This window comes from Podarcis erhardii, assembly GCF_964252035.2.
Source record: "Podarcis erhardii genome assembly, chromosome: 15".
NCBI lineage: Eukaryota > Metazoa > Chordata > Lepidosauria > Squamata > Lacertidae > Podarcis > Podarcis erhardii.
The window spans coordinates 13719899-13743366 of NC_138505.1; the positions used below are offsets into that span (position 1 = coordinate 13719899).

The 23468-nt window shown below is 47.2% G+C and overlaps 2 protein-coding genes across 6 annotated transcripts; one reads left to right on the forward strand and one right to left on the reverse strand.

The window, feature by feature from the left end:
- The first annotated feature begins 38 nt into the window (after positions 1 to 38).
- Positions 39 to 23041, forward strand: DUSP23 (dual specificity phosphatase 23). 5 transcript variants are annotated; one of them, XM_081843040.1, is made up of 4 exons: positions 39 to 116; positions 19090 to 19152; positions 19862 to 20136; positions 22250 to 23041. In XM_081843040.1, the coding sequence occupies exons 3-4, from the start codon at positions 19867 to 19869 to the stop codon at positions 22433 to 22435; spliced, it is 456 nt and encodes a 151-aa protein (XP_081699166.1). In that variant the 5' UTR covers positions 39 to 116; positions 19090 to 19152; positions 19862 to 19866; the 3' UTR covers positions 22436 to 23041. The 5 variants fall into 5 exon arrangements, with proteins under 5 accessions (XP_081699166.1, XP_081699163.1, XP_081699164.1 ...); XM_081843038.1 differs by lacking the exon at positions 39 to 116 and adding an exon at positions 11355 to 12161; XM_081843041.1 differs by lacking the exon at positions 39 to 116 and adding an exon at positions 12080 to 12104.
- LOC309331025 (serum amyloid P-component-like) lies at positions 4315 to 9070 on the reverse strand. Its single transcript, XM_081843032.1, has 2 exons — positions 8885 to 9070; positions 4315 to 5123 (listed from the first exon to the last, which is right to left on the reverse strand). Exons 1-2 carry the CDS (start codon positions 8946 to 8948, stop codon positions 4501 to 4503), a joined length of 687 nt encoding a protein of 228 aa, XP_081699158.1. The 5' UTR covers positions 8949 to 9070; the 3' UTR covers positions 4315 to 4500.
- Positions 23042 to 23468: the final 427 nt, after the last annotated feature.

Below are 23468 nucleotides of genomic sequence, written 5' to 3' on the forward strand. Positions count from 1 at the left end.
CCACTTGTCTCTCATGTCTCCTTCCAGGGTGTTTGTTGGCAACCTCCTTGGGACTCCATCTTCTTGGCTGCTGATTTCTACCTGGCACCTGTTCTTAAGAAGCACATGTCCAGAAGGTAGGTTGCCTATTATCCCATTCTGGTAAATGTTTCTTCTCAGGTGGCTTTTTATGCCTGCCAAGGCTGCTGAAAAGATTAGAGGCAAGTTTATTAAAGTGTATTTCCTACCCTAGGGATAATCTTACAGAACAATCAAGATTACTGCCCCGTTAATCCACAAGAGCACCTCTGGCATTTACTTCTGTGCTTTTATGTTGATGTTCTCCTCTTTGGATCCTAGGGCAGGGGTGGGAAGTCTCAGGCCCAAGGACCAGATGTGGGCCCTCAGGAATCTCTATCTGGCCCTTGGATTCTCCCCAGGCAAGTTTCTTAGTCTTCACCAGACCTTTGCTTGGTTTAACACCTTCCTTCTGAGCAAACCAGGTGGCTTTGCCTCTCTGGAAAACCTGAAATGTGCAGGAAGCCTCCAAGACTGTGGGAGGCTCCCTACATTCACCCTCCAACTTAGCGAAGGGACAGAAATCCAATTCAGTTCACATTTAAAGACAAACATAATTAATTTCTGCTTTCCTAAACTATATGTGAACCCAAACCCAAACATCCTTTGAAATTTGTACTCTGAATTTTGCAATGCAGTTATCCTGCCACGTCCTGTGTGGCGTGTACCAAGGCGTGCGGGGGGAACCTTTGGCCCTCCAGATGTTGCTGAACTACAGCTCCCATCATGCCTAGCCATTGGCCATACTTGCTAAGGATAATGGAAATTGTAGTTCAGAAACAAGCGAAGGGCCAAAGTTTCCCCACACCTGCTCTAGGGTAAAGTCTGCATGTAAATGCATTTATTAGTTAAAAATAAATAAATACAGGAATGTGTTATGTTAGGGGAAATTTCATTGCAAAAATGCGTCACTCTTTGAGAAACAGAGATATCTGGTGACTTGCAGCACACAGCAGTTCTGCTTCATTTGATACTATTTTGTGTGAATTATTTTAATCTTCTCACCATGCTTATCCTGGTCTCCCACCTGACTAGAATATATCCTTGATCTATGATGATGCCTCTTGCTTATCAGTGTGGAGGTGTTGGGGAGGGGCAAATCTGTCCATTTCCATTTCCCATCATTTATATAAGATTATGGCTAACATACAATGTTCTGCACAGCATTTTTTTCAAATATAATGCATTTTTGTATGTTATTAACTAATATGCACAAGTTTATGCCCACTCCTATCCAAGGAGTGTGCATTCTTGTTCACATTACTTGGCCATAGAATGGCATTGCAAAATTCAGAAACTGCGTTTCAGTTCACGTATTGCTTTGGAAAGCACTGCATACATTGCTTTTGCCTTTAAAGGTGAACGAAATCAAATTTCTTCCACCATTCCTAGACTAAATTATCAGTTTTAGGTTGTTTGGTCTCCAGTTGTGTTGAAGACAAAACTCCACGTAAGGTTACCAGACGTCCCTGTTTCCCGGGAACAGTCTCCAGATTTACAAATCAATCCCCATACAAAATCCATTGAAGTTGAAAAGTGTCCCCGGATTCATTGAAAAAAATCTGGTAACCTTACATTAAAGGACAAAAGCAGAGAGGAGGGAGCTCAAGTCCTCTCCTGATCTCAGAGCCATGATTTGGCAACGGGGAAACATGAGGTCTGAACAAGATTCCACTCTGTCAGGGCTCTCCTTGGCCAAAACAACGTCTCTTATTGGAAACAAAGGGTGCCTGTTACCTGAAACAAAGATGTGTTTCTTCTGTTTAAAGCCCTCTGAAACACTGCTGGGTGTCTGGAAATTCCCCCAGTGGCCACTACCTGAGCTGGGAGCTTGACTTATCACACTGTGCATTGTCTTCTTTGCTACTTCAAAAAAAAGGTCACCTGTAGGCTTAGCACGAGACGCGGAATATTCTGGATCGGGAGTGAAGCACTCTGAGGGTTGGTGGTCTGTTGTAAAGGACTGAATCCCCATCCCTTTCAATTCTCTGGCAACGAGAGACATATACGGGAGGGTTGCAAATCACAACTTTGTGTGGGTCCAAAAACCACCCAAGTAGAGATATGTACTAATCGGGTCTCGCCTGGGGAGAAAACAGCTCCAGACTTTAATGGAGTCTGTGTGGAGAGGAAGACTTTTAATTTCTGGTCTGTTTGGAGTTGCATTATGTTTTAAAGAAGCTGAACCTATGCTTGGACAAGCATTTAAATTATGCAACCACTTGAATGTCTCTTTATTGTTTTAAGTCTGTTTGAAGAAAGTTCGAGTAAAGCTTTCGAATTATATTGATGGGTCTGGACCATTTTTATTCCAAGAGTTTTTATTCTACTGCTTCAAGCTGCGCAATATTAATATCTGCAATATGCCCTGCATGCCCCTTGAGTGTCTTTGCTTGGCCAGAATGAGTCCTTGAAGTGTGGTGATTTCTTTTACTTGCTTGGATGCAAGATTGAATGGCTTGTGAGTATGTACAGAAAAACTAACCTACTGTCAATGTTGGCCTGGGAGGAGCCAGAAAAGTTCCCCACCACTGCTCTACTTAATTGTTTTCATTGTTAAACTGCTCTTACTGTCAATATGTTCTGGCTGTGAAGTTCCCATTTGATACAGATCTATAAATTGCTAAATATCCCCACCGAGGTAAAAGCAATTTTATGCATCTGTGGAAACAGTTACCGTATTTTTCGCTCTATAAGATGCACCAGACCATAAGACGCACCTAGTTTTTGGAGGAGGAAAACGGGGGGGGGGGGTGTCTGAATCCCAGAAGCCAGAACAGCAAGAGGGATTACTGCGCAGCGAAAGCAATGATCCCTCTTGCTGTTCTGACTTCTGGGATAGCTGTGCAGCCTGCATTCGCTCCATAAGACGCACACACATTCCTCCTTACTTTTTAGGAGGGGAAAAGTGCTTCTTATAGAGCGAAAAATACTGTATTTTATTCCCTTTCTCCAGTCCAGAAGGTAGCTGCGCTGCTACCGCTGCTAATGCTGCAGGTGAGGCCACCCCTGAGAAAACATTGGGGGATTTCTCCTACCCTTGGAGAAATTTTGTGAAAGCCCCCCACCCAAAAAAAACCCCCCAAAGTGATCTGCTTCCGAAATAGGATGGGGAGTGCCAAGAGGCCATTTTGCACACAACTCTACTTCCCCATCTCCAAATTTTGGGAGAAGCAAAACAAAGACTTTCCTCCCAAAACCTGCCTGGACCATTCTGGTGTGGGATGTAACATAAGCAGTAAAGTACAACACTTCCTGTTTGCCCAGAGTGGACATGCAGGGGGATGTTACTCCAGCCAGGAGGACTTCCTGTCACACCTGGTCTGGGGCTTCCTCCCCCTGTGTGTGACCAGGTAGATGGGCGTGACCCTAGCTGACCACATAAAAGGGCTGGTCATTCTTTCTCTTTTGCTGTTCTTCTGCTGATACTGTTGTATTTTGCTGTCTGCTGGCTCTCAGGCAGCAGGTAAAGGCAAAGGTAAGATAAAGGTACCCCTGCCCATACGGGCCAGTCGTGTCCGACTCTAGGGTTGTGCGCCCATCTCACTTAAGAGGCCGGGGGCCAGCGCTGTCCGGAGACACTTCCGGCTCACGTGGCCAGTGTGACAAAGCTGCTCTGGAGAGCTGGCACCAGCACAGCACACGGAAACGCCATTTACCTTCCCACTATAAAGCGGTACCTATTTATCTACTTGCACTTAGGGGTGTTTTCGAACTGCTAGGTGGGCAGGAGCTGGGACCGAAAGACAGGAGCTCACCCCGCCGCGGGAATTCGAACCGCCGACCATGTGATCGGCAAGCCCTAGGTGCTGAGGTTTTACCCACAGCGCCACCCGCGTCCCTTCAGCCAGTGGAATGAACCCACATTCTTTTCTGTAACTCTAAGCTAAAGCCTGACTTCAGGGATCCAGCTGTGAACTGAATGCAAGTAAACTTCTTATAACTTACAAAGAAGGCTATTGTGTCTTTATTCTCTTTAGGAGGGATAAAAGGGGACTCCCCAGGAACAAAACCCAATCTGGACAAAGCCAGATTGGATTGCTTAAGGAAAGGGATTCAAATGAATCTACCAACTAGATTCCTGATATATATTGGGGAATGCACTCTGCTGCTGCTGACTCACAAGCATGAGTGAGGAAGGATACTATTAAATCAATATATCCTCTCCTAGTATCCACAACATTCCCACATCTGGTTGGACATCTGTCCCATTCTCTTCTCAGCAATACAAACATTTTTTAAAAACGGAAAAGGAAATAAAATGCAATCTTTTTTTATTAGAAGGGCAATGGTATAGGAGAAGTTGCATGTATGATTTCCCGGAACTTGTTCACAGGCTGATCAACACCGTCACCACTGAAACACCCTGAAGAAAATCTGCATAATTTTAAGACAACTCCATTTCTTTTTAGGCAAGGGCTTCATTTAAGGCAGCTCCCTAATTCAGTAGATGGTCTTCAGGGAAGGCTTAACTACGACATACCCCTTAATTTGATAGCTCAGGGATCTCCAGTTCAAAATATATTTGGAAAGGGTGCCACCATTGCGGACGAGAAGCACCTCATCTGGGGTCAGCACCCGGTCCCACATGTACACATCCGTGAGCTCTCCTAGAAAGGACTGGTTGATATCAAAGCCACCCCCAAAGGAATCCTGATCTTGCCCCAGGAGAAGGGATCCCCCTGTGCCTATAGAGTAACCCTTCTTCATGCCCATTCGGGGAAGAGGCTGCCCGTCCAACCAGAACTCCACCAACCCCGTGGCAGACTCCCAGCTCATACAGATGTGCTCCCACTGAGGTCCAGAGGTCATTCTTTCTGGAACACTGAAGGTCACCGATGTGCCACCCACATAAAAGTTGTATTGGTTGGGTTTGAGCTTGAAGATCAGGAGCTCATTGTCGCTTTTCTGTGTGGCATAAGAGAAGAGGCCATAGGCACGGTTCAGCAATGTGTAGCTTTTCAGGCAGACGGTGACGCTGGTCAAAGGATCCTGGAACGAGGCATTCAAAACCACAGCAGCTGTGTTTGAACTCGCTGGGAATATGAATGCCTTCGTTTGAAGGTCTGGAGGCAGGAAAAGAAGAGAGTAAGGGTTTTTTCCTCACACCTATAACTACATGCAGGTGTTACTTGAACGTTGTCTGAGAGATTGCTTTAATATCCTGTAGCCCACTGACTTTTGGTCCAACCCTAGAGACCTGTTGTTGTTGTTGTTGTTGTTGTTGTTCCAGACCCTCTCAGCTTCCCTATTTTCCAAGAACAGTCCTGGATTTACAGAAGCCATCCCGGCTTCTGATTTGATCCGGGAATGTCCCACTTTTCCTTTTGATGGCCCTATTTTTATTAGAGAAATGTTGGAGGGCATGGAGTTATGCAACCTCCGAGCCAAGGTGTATAGGGAAGTTTTTTTAATGTTTGAAGTTTTATTGTGTTTTCATATATGATGGAAGCCATCCAGAGTGACTGGGGCAACCCAGTCAGATGGGAGGGTATAAATAATAAGAATGTTATTATTATGGAATAGAAGATGCCTGTTTTCATTGTAGAAATGTTGAAGGGTATGTTGTTATTATTCTTCATTAAATTTCTATACCACAACATAAAATAACATATAAAGACACACTCAAGCGGAAGCCGCGTCAGACTTTTGGATTCCAAAAAACATTCACAAACCAGAACACTTACTTCCGTGTTTGTGGCATTTGGGAGCTGATTTGTTCAGCAACTAAACTGTTCGGGAACCAAGGTATGACTGTATCAGCAAGAAGGCTAGGTCATATGATAATATGCCTTCACTTCTATGGGACTTGCTGTTTTGAAGGGCTGGCCCTATGATGAGGCACAAGGATGCAGCTGCCTTAGGCAGCATATGGTGAGGGGGCAGGAAGTAGGGTTGCCATATTTCAGAAAGTAAAAATCCAGACTTGGGGGGGGGGGGCGCGTTGACCAAAGTTGTTGAGCTTTTTGAAGTTGTTGGGTTTGTGTGTGTGTGTGTGTGTGTGTGTGTGTGTGTGTGTGTTTGGAAATTCGCAAATCAACACTTCCAATATGGGCTGCCATACACCTGGGTTTTCCCGGACATTTCAAGCTATTTTCCAGAATTTCACTCGGACGCCATTTTTGACGGACAAATCCCAGCGATGTCCAGGAAATTCCAGACGTATGGCAGCCCTAGCAGGGAGTAAGCACAGCTATGAGTGCTCTGTACCCCCTGTGTTATCCTGCTGCCCTCAGGTGCAGCGGAATGTACAGTCCTTTCACCAGTATTGGAGTAGATTAAGTCCAGTTGGCTTGTGTATGGACTTTGGGGAAGGGCGCCATCTTGTCCTTTGCATCAGGCAGCAAAATGTATTGAACTGACCCTGTCTCATGCCCCGCCTGCAGCTTAGAAGCAGTTTTGGTGAGGGCGCATGTGACATAAAACCCTCTGTAGGAGTGAGACATGGCAGAGGGCACCATTTTCCGGCTTGCCTCAGGTGGCAAAATGCCTTGGTCTGCCTTGCTTCTCCACCTTTATCAACAAGGGGATAGAAAATCATGCCCTCTGTAGAAGACAGGTTTCACAATGGGCTGAACACTGGGCTGGGTGGGATCTCCACCGTTTTTAATTATGAGCTCAGAAAACCAACAGTCTTAGCCAACAGCTGGACTGTGACTCTTGCAGAATCACATGCAAAAGTTGTTTTGTGCTGGTATTGTTAATGAATCACTTCGTTCATAAAACACCAATATGCCATTGTTAAGATAATCCACGGTAGGCTTCCTCAACCTTGGCCCTCCAGATGTTTTGGGCCTACAACTCCCATGATCCTTAGCTAGCTGGGCCAGTGGTCAGCAATGATGGGAACTGCAGTCTCAAAACATCTGGAGGGCTGAGGTTGAGGAAGCATGATCCATGGGCAAAAGTCAGAAGAAAATCATTAATATACAATAAATTTAATGACAATACTTTTTTAAAAAAGCAGCAGGATTAAATAGCATAAGCACATAAGATGCTATTTCGGGCCAGTGGGCCCTCTAGTCAAGTATCTTGTCCTCACATTGGCCAACTAGGTATCTAAGGGAAGCACACAAGCAGAACCTGAGGTGCAACAACAACAACAAACAAACAAGTAAACAAACACAAGAATGCATAGTTAAATATTTGAACCACAGCAGACAGTAAGGGTTTGAAAAAATCTCAAGTAATTTGCCCAGAGGAACAAGAACATGTGTGCAAGGTGCAAGACCTTCATTTGCTCTGAAGAACCAATCTCTACTATTTTTTAATTTTCCTTTACTAGATTTTATTTTATTATTTTTCTTTACTAAATCTTTGTTTCATTACTACTTAAAAATGAGCACCAGCACTTCGCATTGTTCTTAGCAATGAGTCAACGGACACTCCTGTTCTTTGAACAAAGGCAATCCAGGTTTATAACCCGGAGCCTATTCAAGACAGGAATCTCACAGCTGTGTTTGTTTTCACCACACCTGTGAAACGCCAGCTCTTCCCCAATCAAATCTTCTCCTTCCTCCAAGTGCCTCTGAGTCACAAACAGCGGCACAGTGGCTATTTTCGAGTCTTGACTCGGTGGCCTCATGGTCTCCTCTCTAAAAAAAAACCTTTTCACTCTAGATTTATGGTCAGGGGCAGTTCTTTAGATGGCAATGTGTTATTCCACTTCCTTCAAATGTGTTCAACCATCAGCCCTGCTGCAACCCGGACCACTCCTGCTCATTCATAGGATCACAGAACTGGAGGGTTGGAATGGACTCCGAGGGTCAGGAATCTCAACACCCCCCATCCAATTTGAAACCAATACGGACCCCGCTTAGCTTTGCAAATGCTGTTGGCGTCCATCTGTCTCGAGCAGAGGTCGGCAAAGTTTTTGTGGCTTAGGCTGGTTCACAATCCCGCAGACGCCGCAGTGGGCCGGACTGCGCACACACGCACCAACGCTATTGCCGGCGCAGCTTCCCATTGGGTGCAGGAGCTTCCTACAGCCAACGGGAAGCCGGCCAATATCGCAGAAGGCGGTCCCTGCTCTGCTCCACACCGCGCCAGTTTACTCCATCGCACGGGAACCAATTGAGCAGGTGGCGGGGGTCCATGGGCCAGTTAAACGACCCCCATGGGCTGCTTGTAGCCCATGGGCCGTAGATTGCCAACCCCTGGTCTTGAAAGACAATGGAGTATGCCTCCGGTGGGGGAAGTCAAACTGCTGTGTTAGCTGCACCAAAGTGAGGGCGGCAAGCCTAGGCAGTGTGTATGGTGGTCCTGGGCTGCCCAGATGACAAGACCCCCCTCTCGGCCTCACCAATATGGTCCAAAGGAAAGCAGAGCAATACACTTGGCACCAGCTTGGCAGCAGGAGTGGCTGGAAGAAGGCATACAAGGTGCCATCCAACCACCTAAGGGACTCCACTCTGGATATAATAATAATTATTATTATTTATTATTTATACCCCGCCCATCTGCCTGGGTTTCCCCAGCCACTCTGGGCGGCTTCCAACAAAATATTAAAATACAATAATCTATTCAACATTAAAAGCCTTGAAAGAGGACATGCCTTTTCTTCTCCCAAAGATATCCCACAAGGCAGTAGAGGTTTAGAATCAGCGTTTTCCTTGTCCTACATGGGCTCCCTTCCCAGGTTCCAGAGCCCTATGTCCCCCCAATGCGCTAGCAGTTCTATCGCTGCAGAACCGATTGGAGCCCTCCAGGTTTCCCCCCCCCCCCGCAAGTTCTGCCCTGGTGGTTCCACAGCAGACGATCCAGCTGTTTAGCTCTGGTGCAGAGCTACAGGCATTATTTCAACTGTACAGCTCCACATGGCACTCACCTTCCTCTGCCAGAGACCCTAAAAGGCAGGCAAGGATGACAAGAGAGGGGTGAAGGATCTCCATTCTGGCTGGACGCAGAACAAACTGGTCAAAGCGGCCCCAGAATCTGCTTTTGATTTCTGTTGGGAACTTCTGTTCTCAGCAAAGTCAATCTGCTATTGTGAAATTTTGCTAACTTTCTCGGCATTTATCTCTGAACTGACCTGGGTAGGCTGAGTTTCCTGTTGCTTACGTCCTAGGGATTTCCCCAATGTATTGACAAAACTGTTCCCCTCCCCCCACTTTCAAAACTACCTCAACTAGCACTGGTTTCTCTTTTGAACTCCTTCCAACTCAAAACCATTCCTCACAACCCTTGGATTCCAAGAGCCTTTTTGGACAGTTTTCTTAGCCAGGTTTTGTGGGACAGGAAGGGCCATAGCTCAGGGGCAAGGAAACTTCCCTGGTGGACTTCAGGGTTTGCTTCTTAGTTTGTTTTCCGAGATCCAAAAGCCTTTTTCCAGCTTAGGAAATTCATTTACGCCTGAACACCTCACCTAAAGAGAGCTTTTTCGCATCAGATCTCTGTTGCGGACTTCCTTTAAACTATGTGTGTGTGGTCCTTTTGTCTTAGAGGTGGAGATCTCCTTGGCAGGAGGATGACAAGAGACTTCGCTTTATCTCTTTTTCTCCCCATTTAGTCTCATCTTGCAATTTAGCTTAGCGTAAGCTTAGAGTAAGCTACTAACATGAGTTTGACCAAACTGCGGGAGGCAGTGGAAGACAGGAGTGCCTGGCGTGCTCTGGTCCATGGGGTCACGAAGAGTCGGACACGACTAAACGACTAAACAACAACAAGCATTGTTGGGATATACAGTACTCACTCAGCCACTAACCTTGGGCAGTCACCATTATCTTTGCCTAACCTACCTCACAGGGTTGTTGTGTGGATGAAATGGGGAGAACCATGTACACCACCTTGATATCCTTGGAAGATAAAGGTGGTATATACCGGTAAATGTAATACATAAATAATCAATAAATCTGCAGATCTTGCATTTTTAGGCACCAAATGTTTAATTAAAAAAAAACGACCTTTCGCCTGCGACAGAGTCTCTATTTGGTTTCTTCCTAACTCATGGTTCTACAAACACTTTCAAGACAGTTGTGGAGAGGGAGGATATGCTCTGAGGAGCCTCTCACGCCCCCTTCCTTAAGCGATGTTGGAAGATGAGAGTCCAACAACATCTAAACATCTGATCTCAACTACAGAATACCTATTTGCTTGTATCCAGCAAGTCATTCTTTGCTCAGCCCACACCTGCCACTGACTTTGACCCCCAGGGGCACATGCCCCCCACTGACCCCAGAAGGGCACACAGACTGGGGGAGGAGTTAAAGAGCTCCCCGCTTAATAGCAGATAGGTTCCGTGACCCAACCATCTCTTAGGCATTCTGATCCTGCCTATTTTATATGCATTCATTATTACGTGAAGGCCGCTCCCTGCAAGGCTCTTTCCACCTGGCCTAGGGGCGGGACCCACACTCACCAGCCCTACTGAAGAGGCTCCTCATGAGGCTGGAGGAAGATCTCCCAGCTAATGTTTTATTGATTTAATATGCTGTAAACCACTTGGAGTTTTTTATTAAAAATATAAAGCGGTATAGAAATTTAAAAATACAAAAATACATACATCATTACATTAAGGACTCTTTCACACTTCAGTTTGTCCCGGACCTTCCCCACCCCTCCTAACTTGCTCGGATAAAGCCCACATTTCCTCCTAGTGTTGTCTACACTGATTGGCAGCAGCAGGTTCATGATTGCAGGAAGGGGGTCTTTCCCACCTGGGACCTTCTGCATGCAAAGCAGATGTTCTGCTGTGTGAGATAAAGCGGCCGTTCCCCACGTGGGCATAGCCAGGATTTGGGTGGGGGGGCTTCATGTTAGTTAAGTATTTTTATTGATTTACTTGCTGGTGGGGCAGCTGACTCCCTGCCTCCCCCCCCCCCTTGGCTACGCCCAAGGTTCCTGCCATCGGAGACCAGGTTCAGACGACAGACGCAGGAAACCCTCCCCTTGGCTCGGCAGGGCTGTGAGCTCCTCTCCGGTCCCAGCAAGTCCCAGTATGAACCAATTTATTGACTGAGCCACTATTCCCCCACCCTGCTTGGACGACTATAAGGACTGAGCCCGGGACATTCTTTTTTTATATATATAATATTTTTTATTAATTTTTAGCATACAAAAATTTTAAAGACATACCACACAAATTATTATACATATGTCCTTGTTTGGACTTCCTTCAGCATCTCTGATAGCCTTCCGTCTTGATTATTTCTCCTGCAATTTTTAACTTAATATTGCCTTTACATTTTCTAAGCAATCATTTCTCCCTTTCCATTTTTACAATATTTCTTAAATTACTCCTCACAGAACTTCTTGTAGTCCTACAAACGTAATCTGATCATCACAAATACTTTTCAGATACTCTACTGTAAATTTAGTCCAGTCTTCGGTAAACCTCTGGTCCCACGGGTCTCGGATCCTTCCTGTTAGCTTGTCCCATTCTGCGTATTCCAGAGCGCGGGCTTTCTGCAGGCCAAGCAGGGGCTCTGCCCCTGAGCTATGGGCTGGCAGACAGAGCCACTTCGTCCCCCCACGGCCGCCCCCTACTTGTCTGCGCAGGGACCCCCGAGAGACTGAGCAGCCCGAGGGGCCAGAGGATGATGGTCTTCGCCATTGGGGGGGGGCAGCAGATCTCCCTTGAGGGATCCCCGGGGCACCAGATCGTCCGCCTCCCCTTTTCCTCCCCACGGGCCAGCTACGTGGAATCAGCTCCGCACAGCGACACAGCAACTTCTCAGGAAGAAAAAACACGCGGGCGGGTGGGTGTTCGGCGACGCAGCAAAACTCGCAGAGGTAAGTGGCAAACAGGGCGCACCATAACAAACACGTGCGTAAAAGCAGGCGGGGCGCACTCTCCGGCTCCCAGGGATTTTTAATCCTGACCCACTGCGATCACCATGTGGGTCCACAGGAAGCAAGAGTGGAGACCTCCCGACGCGGATTGGGAGTCCCACCCTGAACAGCTCCTCCTGCCCGGCTTGATTCTTGCCGCAAAAGTTGGGAATTTGGAGAGGCTCCCTTGCATTCTTCTGCTCTCCAAAGGGCGGGCATTTGCAGAGGTTCCCTTTCCGCTTGCACTGTGCGGGCAGGAAATGCGCCCCTTGGCATCGGTATGACTTCCAAGCCGGCTCCTTTCTCCTGTTTTGCAACCCTGCTTTTCGTTTCAGGTACTGCGCGGGAAATCGGGTACCCAAAACAATGTCAGAAAAAGGGGGGAAGCGGCAGCAGATCAGGGGGCCTTGATTCCAGGGCGCGCTGCCCATCCACATGCACGGATGCCGAGCCTTGTAGATGCCCCAAAGCTGGTAGCCACCCAATCTTTACAGACCCAGGACCCACTTTTAACCCAAACATGCATTTGGAGACCCACTTCTTAAATTTTCCCCATCTATTTGCAGGGTGAGAGTGTTTCTCCTGCGACCCACCTTAGATCAGGTCCGCTTGCCCCGACCCACCAGTTGAAGACTTTACAGGATACTGGTGGGACCGGCTGTGTGATAGAACACGTGCTTGGCATGTAGAAGGTCCCAGGTTCACTGCTTGGCATCTTGCGGTCGCGCTGAGAATGTCCCCGCTTGAAATCCCTGGGAGCTGCTGCCAGTCAGTGTCGACAATACTGAACGAGATGGACCAATGATTTGACTCACTATAGGACTATATGGGGGGGAGAGGCGTTTGAGGGCAGCCTCAATGTCGTCCTGGGACAAGATTTCTTTGCCAAGGGTTATTTTTAGGCTGTCCAGCAAAGGGGGGGGGCGAGGACTGACAAGCAGGCAGCTTGTATATGAAGTACAGTACATGGTTTTAAATCTGCCCTCAAAGTGTTTTCTGTACATTTAAAAAGAGTGATGAGAAAACTGTATTGTTTGAAGGAACATTTGGATATCTTACCTGCCCTTCCCCAAAGATCCCAGCTGTGATTCCTGCACTGTAGCATGGTGGACTAGTCCTAAGATCCTAAGCTTGTTGACAAACAAGGTTTTACGTATTTTATTCCTTTATTAAATTTGTATACCACCTGTCATCTGAAGATTACAGGGCAGATCACAACATAAAAAATAAGAAAGCGAGAATGCAGACTAGAACAAAAACAAACCAAGAAACTACCCCACTCCCTTCCAACTCTACAGTTTTATGATTCTGGCTTACAGCAATATAAAAATACAAGATTAAGATCAGCAGGAAGGAACAATGTTTGCCTCTCATGCACTCTGTCAAAGGGACAAGCCCTGGGATGGGGAACCTCAGGCCCAGAGGCTAATGTGGCCCTCCAGGCCTCTCTGCCTGGCCCTCAGGACTTTCCCCATCCTCCAGAACCACACCCCTTACTGGCCCTGCTCTGTCCTGCCCCCCTCTCCCCCCGCTGCCCCTTCAGTGCTTTTGCCTGGCTGGAGGGGGGAGAGAGATGCGTGTGGAAACAGACACACCAGTAATGTTCTGCCCGCTTTATCCTCGGGATACACATATTTCTGGCATGTGGCCCCCAGCAGGTTTCCCAGAATGGAGTGTGGCCCCCAAGATTTAAGCAGGCTGCCTACCCCTATCTACTGCTAGCTTCTGAAGGCTTTCAAAGAGGGGGGAATTAGACAAAAGAGAGAATCTTATCCATCTTGGCTGTGAGTCCTGGAATACCTTCTCCCTGCCTTGTGAGCCTGGGAGGGCAGGGGCCTGACTGACTCCAACTACAAAAGTTGAGGCTGCTGAACAGAGCCTTGGCCTGAGCAATTGTTTTTGTTGCAGGTGGAGTGGTTGTTGCTGTTATTATTTTTTCGCATCTTTATTTTAGAGCTCATTATTTATGTTGAAGTTTTTCAGTTTGGTTGTATACTTCTTGATGTTTTACTTATTGTTGATGTTGATGTTGGTGATGGTGATGGTGATGATAATTTCATTACTTATACCCCGCTCATCTGGCTGTGTTTCCCCAACCACTCTGGGCAGCTTACAGTATATATAAAACATAATAAAAGCATCAAACATTAAAAACTTCCAGATACAGGGCTACCTTCAGATGTCTTCTAAAAGTTGTATAGTTCTTGTATCTCCTTGACATCTGAAGGGAGGGGATTCCACAGGGAGTTTGTGACTACTTTTGTTATGTTGTACTTACGTATTCTTTCCATGGTGTAAGCTGCCTTACATAAAATTATATATGTGTGTGTGTATCCTATAAAATGCTTTTGGAAAGAGGTTTGGGGATGACTGTCCCATAGAGGGATGCCAGAAAATATGAAACAAATAATAATTACTATTTTCCATTTGTACTTCATTGAAAGAAGCCCACCTCTTAATATTTTGCTTGGATGGTATGTGATTTCCCAAAGGATGAACAGACATATATAGAAGGCCTATGCTTGGGTGGGATGGTTTGTTTCCCCCCGGTTTTTTAATATGTATTTTGTGTTGTTTATATTGCAGTTTCATGTTGTGAACTGCCCTTAGATCTATGGGAGAATGACAGCATAATAATAATGTTGGAAATGCACTACTTGGAAGCTGGCTTGGAGAGAGCCAAGGATCCTCAGATATGTAGTGTTGATGGGTGGAGGGGAGGAGGCAGATTTCCTGGGGCTCAGCTTGTTGTTATTATTGTTATTTATTGATTGAATCTATATACCACCCTTCTTCCATAGACCTCAGGGTGGTTTACAGAATAAGAGTACAAGGTGAAATTCACAAAAAAGATAATGTGAACAAGAAAAAGAACAAAACAAATGAATACATCTCAAAAGCACATTTAAAAGAGCATAGGATGTTAATAATCCAAAGGCCTGCCTAAAGTGGAACGTTTTTGCCTGGCACCTAAAGGTGTATAATGAAGGCGCCAGGCGAGCCTCCCTCAGGAGAGCATCCCACAAATGGGGAGCCACTGCAGAAAAGGCCCGTTCTTGTGTTGCCACCCTCCAGACCTCTTAAGAAGGGGGCACACAAAGAAGGGCCTCAGATAATGATGATGATGATTTATTATTTATACCCTGCCCATCTGACTGGGCTCCCCAGCCACTCTGGGCGGCTTCCAACAAAATATTAAAATACCGTAATGCATCAAACATTAAAAGCTTCCCTAAACAGGGCTGCCTTCAGATGTCTGGTAGTTGTTGTTCTCTTTGACATCTGGTGGGAGGGCGTTCCACAGGGTGGGCACCACTACCAACAAGGCCCTGTGCCTGGTTCCCTGTAACTTGGCTTCTCGCAGTGAGGGAACCGCCAGAAGGCCCTCAGCGCTGGACCTCAGTGTCTAGGCTGAACGACGGGAGTGGAGACGCTTCTTCAGGTATACTGGGCTGAGGCCGTTTAGGGCTTTAAAGGTCAGCACCAACATTTTGAATTGTGCTTGGAAAAAGTACTAGGAGCCAATGTAGGTCTTTCAAGACCAGTGTTATGTTGTCTCGGCGGCCACTCCCAGTCACCAGTCTAGCTGCCGCATTCTGGATTAGTTGTAGTTTCCGGGTCACCTTCAAAGCTAGCCCCACGTAGAGCGCATTGCAGTAGTCCAAGGATGATTGCAGAGTCTGCATAGGTTCATATGGAGAGAGGCGGTCCTTGAGATACTGCTTAAGGCTTTATAGGTCACAACCAGCACTTTGAATTGAAACTAATTGGCAGTCAGGCCAGGATCAGTGTACTATGCTCAAACCGTCTTGGCCCAGTGAGACCTAAACTCGCTGTCAGGGTTTTAGGGAGAGAGGAGACAGAGAGCGAGGGCGAGGAGGAAGAGGACGACAACGAGCCGAGGTTGTCCCAAAGTCCGTCTAGCGAATCAGAGGATTCCCAGAAGGGAGCCCCCCTGGTCAGGCCAAGGGGCAATAGAGAGGGAATCAGTCAGAGAGAGGGGAACGAAGAGGGAATCCCCAGTGGGAGTGGCAAAGCGGGACCAGCTCCCCCGTCGGAACGGAGTAGAGGGGGGGGAGTTGCCAGTGTGTCAGAAAGAGCAGGACAGGAAGGAGGAAGGGGGAGGAGTTCGGAGCAAGACGTGCTGCCTGAAAGGGAGGAGTGTAGTACCGAGAGCAGCGTAACTGTAGAAAGGAATGTCAGAGGCAACGTACGCGCGCCAAGTTCAAATATAGAGGCGCGCGGAAATGAGGAGAGCTCTGAGGAGGAGCCTGGTGCCAAAGCACGAAGGAGGGGGGAGCAGGCGGGAGAAGACTCAGCCTCTGGGGAGTCCCGGAAAGAGGGAAGACAGGGGGGCAGGAAGACCCTGCGGAAAAGGAAAGAGAGGAAAAGGTGGAGCAGTACAAGCCTCTTAAATTGGTGCAGGGGAGGGACGGACTCAGAGGGGACTTCTAACATCTAAGGGTAACAGATGCGGAGCCACGGAGTTTGGATGTAATGACGACAATGATCTTCAATAAAACCTTTTGTATATAGCTTGGACTGGACTTTGGTCTCTTGTGAGCTGGGACCCAGGGTGGCTCTGACACTCGCCTTCACCACTAACCCTTTAACTACAGTACTAGGGAAATTTATATTTCCTTGGCTGCAGGAGGTGGGGGCAGAGAAAAGTGCAATGCTGTTGGATCAGGCTGGAGGGAGCCCCTCTAGTCCAGCATCCTATCCTCACAACGGCCAACCAGATACCTAGTTGAGAAGCTCACAAGCAAGATTTTGGCTTCTCCCGTACAGAGCAATGACGGCCACAAGAGGCTGCTGTAACACCAAAGGTTGCATTTTGGAGGGCATTATAAACTGCATCTGCGAACCTAGGCACGCTTACCTGAGAGTAAGCCCCACTGAACTCAGTGAACCTGTACATCTGCAGCCCTAAATATATTTATCCTTATTTCTTCCTTAGCGCAGTCCCCACCAGACCCTGCACAGCTCCGAAACGGATGACACCAGGGATTGAAGCAGATTTTCTGCCACTGAGCAGATTGAAGCAGATTTTCTGCCAACATTTCTCCGGGGAAACTAGGGACATCCTTTTCTACTATTATTATTATTATTATTATTATACTCAACCCATCTGAGTGGGTTGCCCCAGCCACTCTGAGCAGCTTCCAGCATATATAAAAACATAATAAAACATTAAACATTAAAAAAAACTTCCCTATGCAGGGCTGCCTTCAGATGTCTTCTAAAGGTTATATCATTACTTATCTCCTGGGCTATGGGGTTGCATAACTCCATACCCTCCAACATTTCTTTGATGAAAATAGGAATGTTTCTAAGGAAAAGCAGGACATTCTGGCATCAAATGAGAAACCGGGACGGCTTCTGCAAATCCGGGACTGTCCCTGGAAAATAGGGACATTTGGAGGGTCTGGGAAGGCCCCTTCCCCTGGGAGGCCACCCAGGGAATATCTGCTTGGGCTGAGGGCCAACAAAGATGGCGGCACCCTGGTTGATTGGCTTCTGCTTTGCAAAGCTTCAGGTCTGGATAGTTCCACCGGCAGAGAGATTACATGATCCCACCCGGAGAGCCTCCCTGCAGGTTTTCTCATTGACTCCGGTGACCTCAGAGGAGATAATCCCCCCTGCTTTTGTTATCTGTGGGAAGAGGCGCTGAGTCATCGCTCTTAAGCGCCAAGGGTGGGCCGCCGCCAGAGATTCCCATCATGCCTCTGTGCTTGACGGGCCTTGGAAACTTGTCAGGAGCTCCTTGGTGAATCCTAGAACTGTAGAGTTGGGAAGGGCACAAGGGGCATCTAGTCCACCCCCCCCCCAAAAAAAATGCAAGAATCTCAGCTCAAGAATCCCTGACAGGTGGCCAAACCAATCTCTGCTCTCCATGGAAGGAGAGTCCACCTTCTGAGGGAGTCTCAACTGCTCTCCCCCTCAGAAAGGTCTTCCTAACTTTTGGTCACAATCTCCTTTCTTGTTATATTTGATTGGACTAAGTGAATATTGTCTTTTAATAGTAATAACAACAACAACAACAACAACAACAACAACAACAACAAAATTATTATTTAAACAATAATAATTTATTATTTATACCCCGCCCATCTGGCTGGGTTTCCCCAGCCACTCTGGGCAGCTTCCAACCGAATATTAAAAACACAATACAGCATTAAACATTAACATAGCGGGCAAATGAAGACTCGGAAGTCCTTTACTTTCTGAATCTTACTTTCCATCATTCTCTTTTAACCTCTTCTCTACCCTCTCTTCTCTCTCTCTCTCTCTCTCTCTCTCTCTCTCTGTTTCTTTCTCTCCCCCCCCCCCTTTGTTTTTTATTGTATCTAGATAAAAGTCTTGGTTTGGTTTTTTAAAAGGGGAAATATATTACGTTTTCTTTTTCTCTATAAACCATAATTAATTGATTAAAATTAATAATAATCTCCTTTCTTGTCCTTTGACAAGAACAAGATGACTCCTCTGAGAAGGTTTAGAGACTCTGGCCATTTTTATTACTCATACGACCTACAGAATCTACAGTGCTGTTTTGACCCTTTATGCAGGGGTGGAGATGCTTTTGGGGCTTGAGGGCCACATTTCCTTCTTAGCAACCTTCTGGGGGCCACATGCCAATGGCCAGCGGGGCTAGAGGCAAAAGCAGGTGGAACAACTGATGTGAATATTCTCTCTTTCTGGTAGCTTAGTTGACAAGTGCGGGGAGAACCAAGTCCTGGTGGCTAATAGCTATTGAGAGCTTTATCCATCATGAATTGCTCTACTACTTTGCTCCATATAATCTTATGCCAGTTAGTCTTTATGTTAGGACACCTCCGGTACTCCCCAGGAAGGATTCACACATATTTGAGAACTTTAAGATGGTGCAATTAAAGCTCCTCTGGTGCAACATATCAACTTATTTTTTAAAATAAGGAAAGTAAAGAAAGTGATTAGTGGAAGGCACCAAAAATCTTGAGTTAACCTTCAATTGACAAAACGGTGCCTGTCCTCCCTGTGAACACCTCAGGGCCAGTGCTCAGTAAAGCATGGACATTGTATAACCTCCGCACAAGCTTTCTACCAGCAAATCTGGATGAATGCTCAATAAACAGGTCAGCAGGAAGAGCTCAGGGTCTCCACAGTGCCCCAAGACCCTGTTGTTTTTCCTCTGCAAAAGGTTGCTGGAGTAAATTAGTCAGCACCGCCAAGAGGATCATAATTAAAACAAAAATCTCTTGTGTTTACTTCTTTCTCTTGCAGCGCTCCAGTTTTCTTTTGCCTCCTCTGCAAAAGGGGCTTCTCCTCACAACAATAACCCATGAGGTAAGTGAGGTGCAAAACGAGCAAATATTACTGGTTCAGGATCATCCCAGCTATTTGCCCATGGCCAGTCCTACCATTAGACAGAGGTAGGCAGTGACCTTGGTGGAAATTCTGCATCTGTTCCCGGTCATCGCTGACATGTGGCCCTCAGAAGATTGCCCAGACAGGAGTGTGGCCCTGCCAAAATGAGGATGTGAAGACAGTAGTGCTTTCCTCTGTGTGTCTTCCAGCAGCTGGTACACACAGAAAGGCTGCCTCTCTATGTGAATGTTTGCTTAATACCTTTTTGTTCCCTTTCCTGCGTTGTTCGCTTTTAATACCTGCAAAGACAACAGCCGGAGATCTCTCCGGCAACTCCCCACCCTTTTTCTGTTAGCACAGCGATCATCCTGTGTTTTGTTTTCTTTTCCAAATCGGGCAGCGGATTTCCACACACACACCAGCTTTGGTTCTAAGAACGCTTAATCCCAACCCAATACCTTTGGCTGCGTTGAGGGATAGGCGGTGGCGGCTCTGTTCCCAGAATCCTCCGGGGCTGCACTCAGGGCAGCTCCGGCCAAACCGCACCAAGGCGAAGTTTTCCGCAGAGGGTGGCACTGGGGAACTGCGCCCAATTCTCCAGCAGCCTTTTGAGAACACGGCAGGGAGAAGGGATTTGCCTTTCGGTGAACTACCTCCGCTTTGGTTTTTCTCTCCCTCTCGCTCACAGGGTCCATGGCGTCCGACAAGCCACCCAATTTCTCCTGGGTAGCGCCAGGACAGCTGGCGGGGCTGGCCATGCCCCGCCTGCCCGCACACTACCGGTACATGCGCGAGCATGGCATCCGACATCTGGTGTCACTCACGGAGCGCAGCCCGCCGTACCACGACACCTGCCCCGGCATCCAGCTCCACCGCCTGCGTATCACCGACTTCTGCCCGCCTTCGCCTGAGCAAATCCAGCGCTTCCTGCAGATTGTGGACGATGCCAACGCCAAGGGGGAGGTCAGTTGTCACACGGCCGTATCAAGGCGATTTCTCTAGCTGGTCTAGTGTTGTCTATGCCAGGGGTGGAGAACTGGACTTTGAGCAGCGGGCGGATTCTTATCTCCTTGAGTTTCTTTTCCAACCTTAAGTCTCCACATTTCCACATCAGTTTGCGATTTTAAAAAACAATCCCCATGAAAATTTTTGTGTGAATTTATGAGCAATTTTGTCAAATACGTGTTTGCATATGTTATTTTTAGTGTACAGTGGTACCTTGGGTTAAGTACTTAATTCATTCTGGAGGCCTGTTCTTAACCTGAAACTGTTCTTAACCTGAAGCACCACTTTAGCTAATGGGGCCTCCTGCTGCTGCCACGCCGCTGGAGCATGATTTCTGTTCTCATCCTGAAGCAAAGTTCTTAACCTGAGGTAATATTTCTGGGTTAGAGGAGTATGTAACCTGAAGCGTATGTAACCTGAAGCGTATGTAACCCGAGGTACCACTGTACTGTAATGTGCCATTTTTACACTTTCGTTTGTGCGTCCGTGTATTTGTACACATTCCTTGACTGGAAAACTACCTTGTAAAATTCAGAGAGGTACGGATTTTGATGGGTGGCTGTTCCCCGCCCCCCCCCCCCATTTGCACATTGTTTCAGAATGCGTGAAATAGGTAGTTTCAAGAAGCAGCTCAGTAGCTTCACTAGCTTCACTGCAAGTGGGTCGCTGTGGGAGGGTGGGGAGGTGGCAGAGGTTCGGCCTGGTGCAAAAGACACAGCAGAGCCAATCCAACACCTCCTGGTAAGCAACAGTGACCCACCTGATGGAAACCCCACCTGGCTTCTGATGTCTTCCTGTTTGAGTGCATTTTCCTGATGCTTCTCTAATTGCCAAAAAAACACACAACACCCCACCTTTTTTAACAAGCGGATTTCTTGCACTGGTGCGAGAGAGGTCTTAAAACTAATGGCACTGATCTGCAACGCCCCATCCATACCTGAAGTTTAAAGCACTATTATACCACTTTAACAATCATGGCTAAGCATCCTGGAAATCATAGTTTTTTTTAAGGATGCTGAGAGTTATTAGGATACTCCTATTCCCTTCACAGAGCTACAATTGCCAGAGTGATTTAACAATCAATCCCCATTCCCAGGAAACTCTGGGAATGGTGGTTCTGTGAGGGGAATAGAGGTTCCCAGAGTGCATTGGGGGAAGCCATGCCTGTTTAAAGTGATATAATAGTGCTTTAAATATATTGTTAGGAGTTTGGGCAGGTTGGGCAGAAGTAGACTGTATGCAGAGCGCCTTCTAACCCCTGGATCCAGCAAGTGTTAAAATACAAGCCAGGCTAGCTTCTTGGTGAGGTGGTAGCCTAGGTCAGAGTTTTTCAAACTTGGGTCCGCAGCTATTGTTGGACTACAACTCCCATCATCCCTAGCTAGCAGGACCACTGGTTCTGGGATGATGGGAATTGTCAGTGCTTTTTTCCCCAAGGGATACTTAAGGGTACACAGTACCGGCACCTCTTTTTGTTGTTGTTAAAAAATGTGCCACTACTGTAACAACTTCATGGTAAGTTACCGGCACCTATTTTTCTAGGGGGAAAAGTGCAGGGAATTGTAGTCCGAAAACTGCTGGGGACCCAAGTTGGCCTAGGTGATGGACCATTAAGGGAACAAAGGAAGTGGATCTGTGTGAGACGGCAGATGGGTGGGGCCCCTCAATTGGCTGGTAGTTAGAAAGATGAGAGGTGAGGGTTGAACCTACAGTGATGTGATCTAGAAGCAAGAGAGAGGCAGAGCAATTCTTGATTTCTGTTTGAATCCAAGGCTGTGGCTATGAAGGAAACAATGCCCTCTTGGGGTGTGAATGCAGGCTCAGGTTGTATATACATGTAAATAAACCCTATATCATAAAAACACCACAGTCTCCGCTGTGCCTCATTCCGAAGGAAACACGAACCTTGGGTAAGTGCCTGGAACTCCTGGGATCTCGCACCGCTTGGAGGTCAGGGTAGCATGCGACAGTAGAGTGCAGACGTGCCAGGAGCTCTTTAATTTCACTAATGTTAATTTCCTCACGGGCCGGAGGGGCCCTTTCACGCTGCGGCTTTCCCTCTCTTCACCAGGCTGTGGCAGTTCATTGTATGCTGGGATTTGGCAGAACCGGAACCATGTTGGCCTGTTACCTCGCCAAGAGCCAGAAGATCACTGGTGTCGACGCCATCCACGAGATCCGCAAGCTGCGGCCAGGCTCCATCGAGACCCACGACCAGGAGAAGGCCGTTGTCCAGTTCCACCACCGTATCAAATAGCCAGAGGAAGAGATGAGGATGGGTAGTAGGAACTCGTTGGCTGCTGAGTTGATTCCACGGGGGATTTTGACTTTACCATAACCCCTGTTGCTGGGGGAGAGTTATCTGGCTGCCAAATGGAGAGGCCGGTTGATTTGTTGATTGGTTGGTTTTCTTGTTTGAAGCAGGTGTAGGCAGTCTGTGGCCCTCCAGAGTTGCTGAACTACAACTCCCATCACCCCTGGCTGTTGGCCCTGCTTGCCAAGGCTTATGGGAGTTGTAGTTCGGTGACATCTGGAGGGCCAATGTTTCCCTGCACATGCTTTAAAGAGATGCTTTGAGTTCTTTAGTGGGGGCTTCTGGTTTGGGGTACAGACTGATTTTTTTTTTGTGGGAGTTTCAGATACTCAGGGAACAGGACCCCATTGCAAGGGTTGGCAGCAAGCAATGAGTTTTCCCTTTCACCCTGGAAGAAACAGCCAGCATGGGCAGTCAGGAGACATTTTACAAACTGTCTGTGCATTTAAGGAGTGTCATGGGGTGATCTTTTCTGTCACAAGCCAGCAGATTCTCCTGTCTTGACACTTCACCGCCCAGAAATAAAGGCGATAAAAGGTGACAACTGTACATATTCACTTTCAGTTCATTTTATTCTGTATTATTTATTCTTACATTTGCACCCCAGTGCTTCCTCTGAGGAGTTGTACACGGTTCCCCCTTCTCCATTTTATCCCCACAGCAACCCTATGAGGTAGGCCAGGTTGAGAGACAGTGACTGACCCAACGTCACCCGGTGAGCTTCATGGCTGAGTGGGAATTTGAACCCTGGTCTCCCAGGTCCTAGTCTAGCACTCTGACCATTTCACCACAGGGCTAGGGAATCATTTTTTCAGCTCAAGGGCCACATAACTTTCTGGGAAACCTTCTGGGGGCCACATGCCAGCAGAGGTGGAGAGGTGATTAAATGGAGGAGGGGGTTGTCACTTTAGTCTACAAAACGTTTTAAAACAAATAATATAATTAATTGAATAAGATTGTTATTATATAGCAATGA

Coding starts and splice junctions, on each gene's coding strand:
- DUSP23 (XM_081843037.1), top strand. CDS start 12,107: ATGACTTCCAAGCCGGCTCCTTTCTCCTGTTTTGCAACCCTGCTTTTC. Junction 12,162..19,861: donor AACCCTGCTTTTCGTTTCAG/GTACTGCGCGGG, acceptor TCTCGCTCACAG/GGTCCATGGCGTCCGACAAG. Junction 20,137..22,249: donor ATGCCAACGCCAAGGGGGAG/GTCAGTTGTCAC, acceptor TCTCTTCACCAG/GCTGTGGCAGTTCATTGTAT.
- LOC309331025 (XM_081843032.1), bottom strand. CDS start 8,948: ATGGAGATCCTTCACCCCTCTCTTGTCATCCTTGCCTGCCTTTTAGGG. Junction 5,124..8,884: donor AGGGTCTCTGGCAGAGGAAG/GTGAGTGCCATG, acceptor TCCTGCCTCCAG/ACCTTCAAACGAAGGCATTC.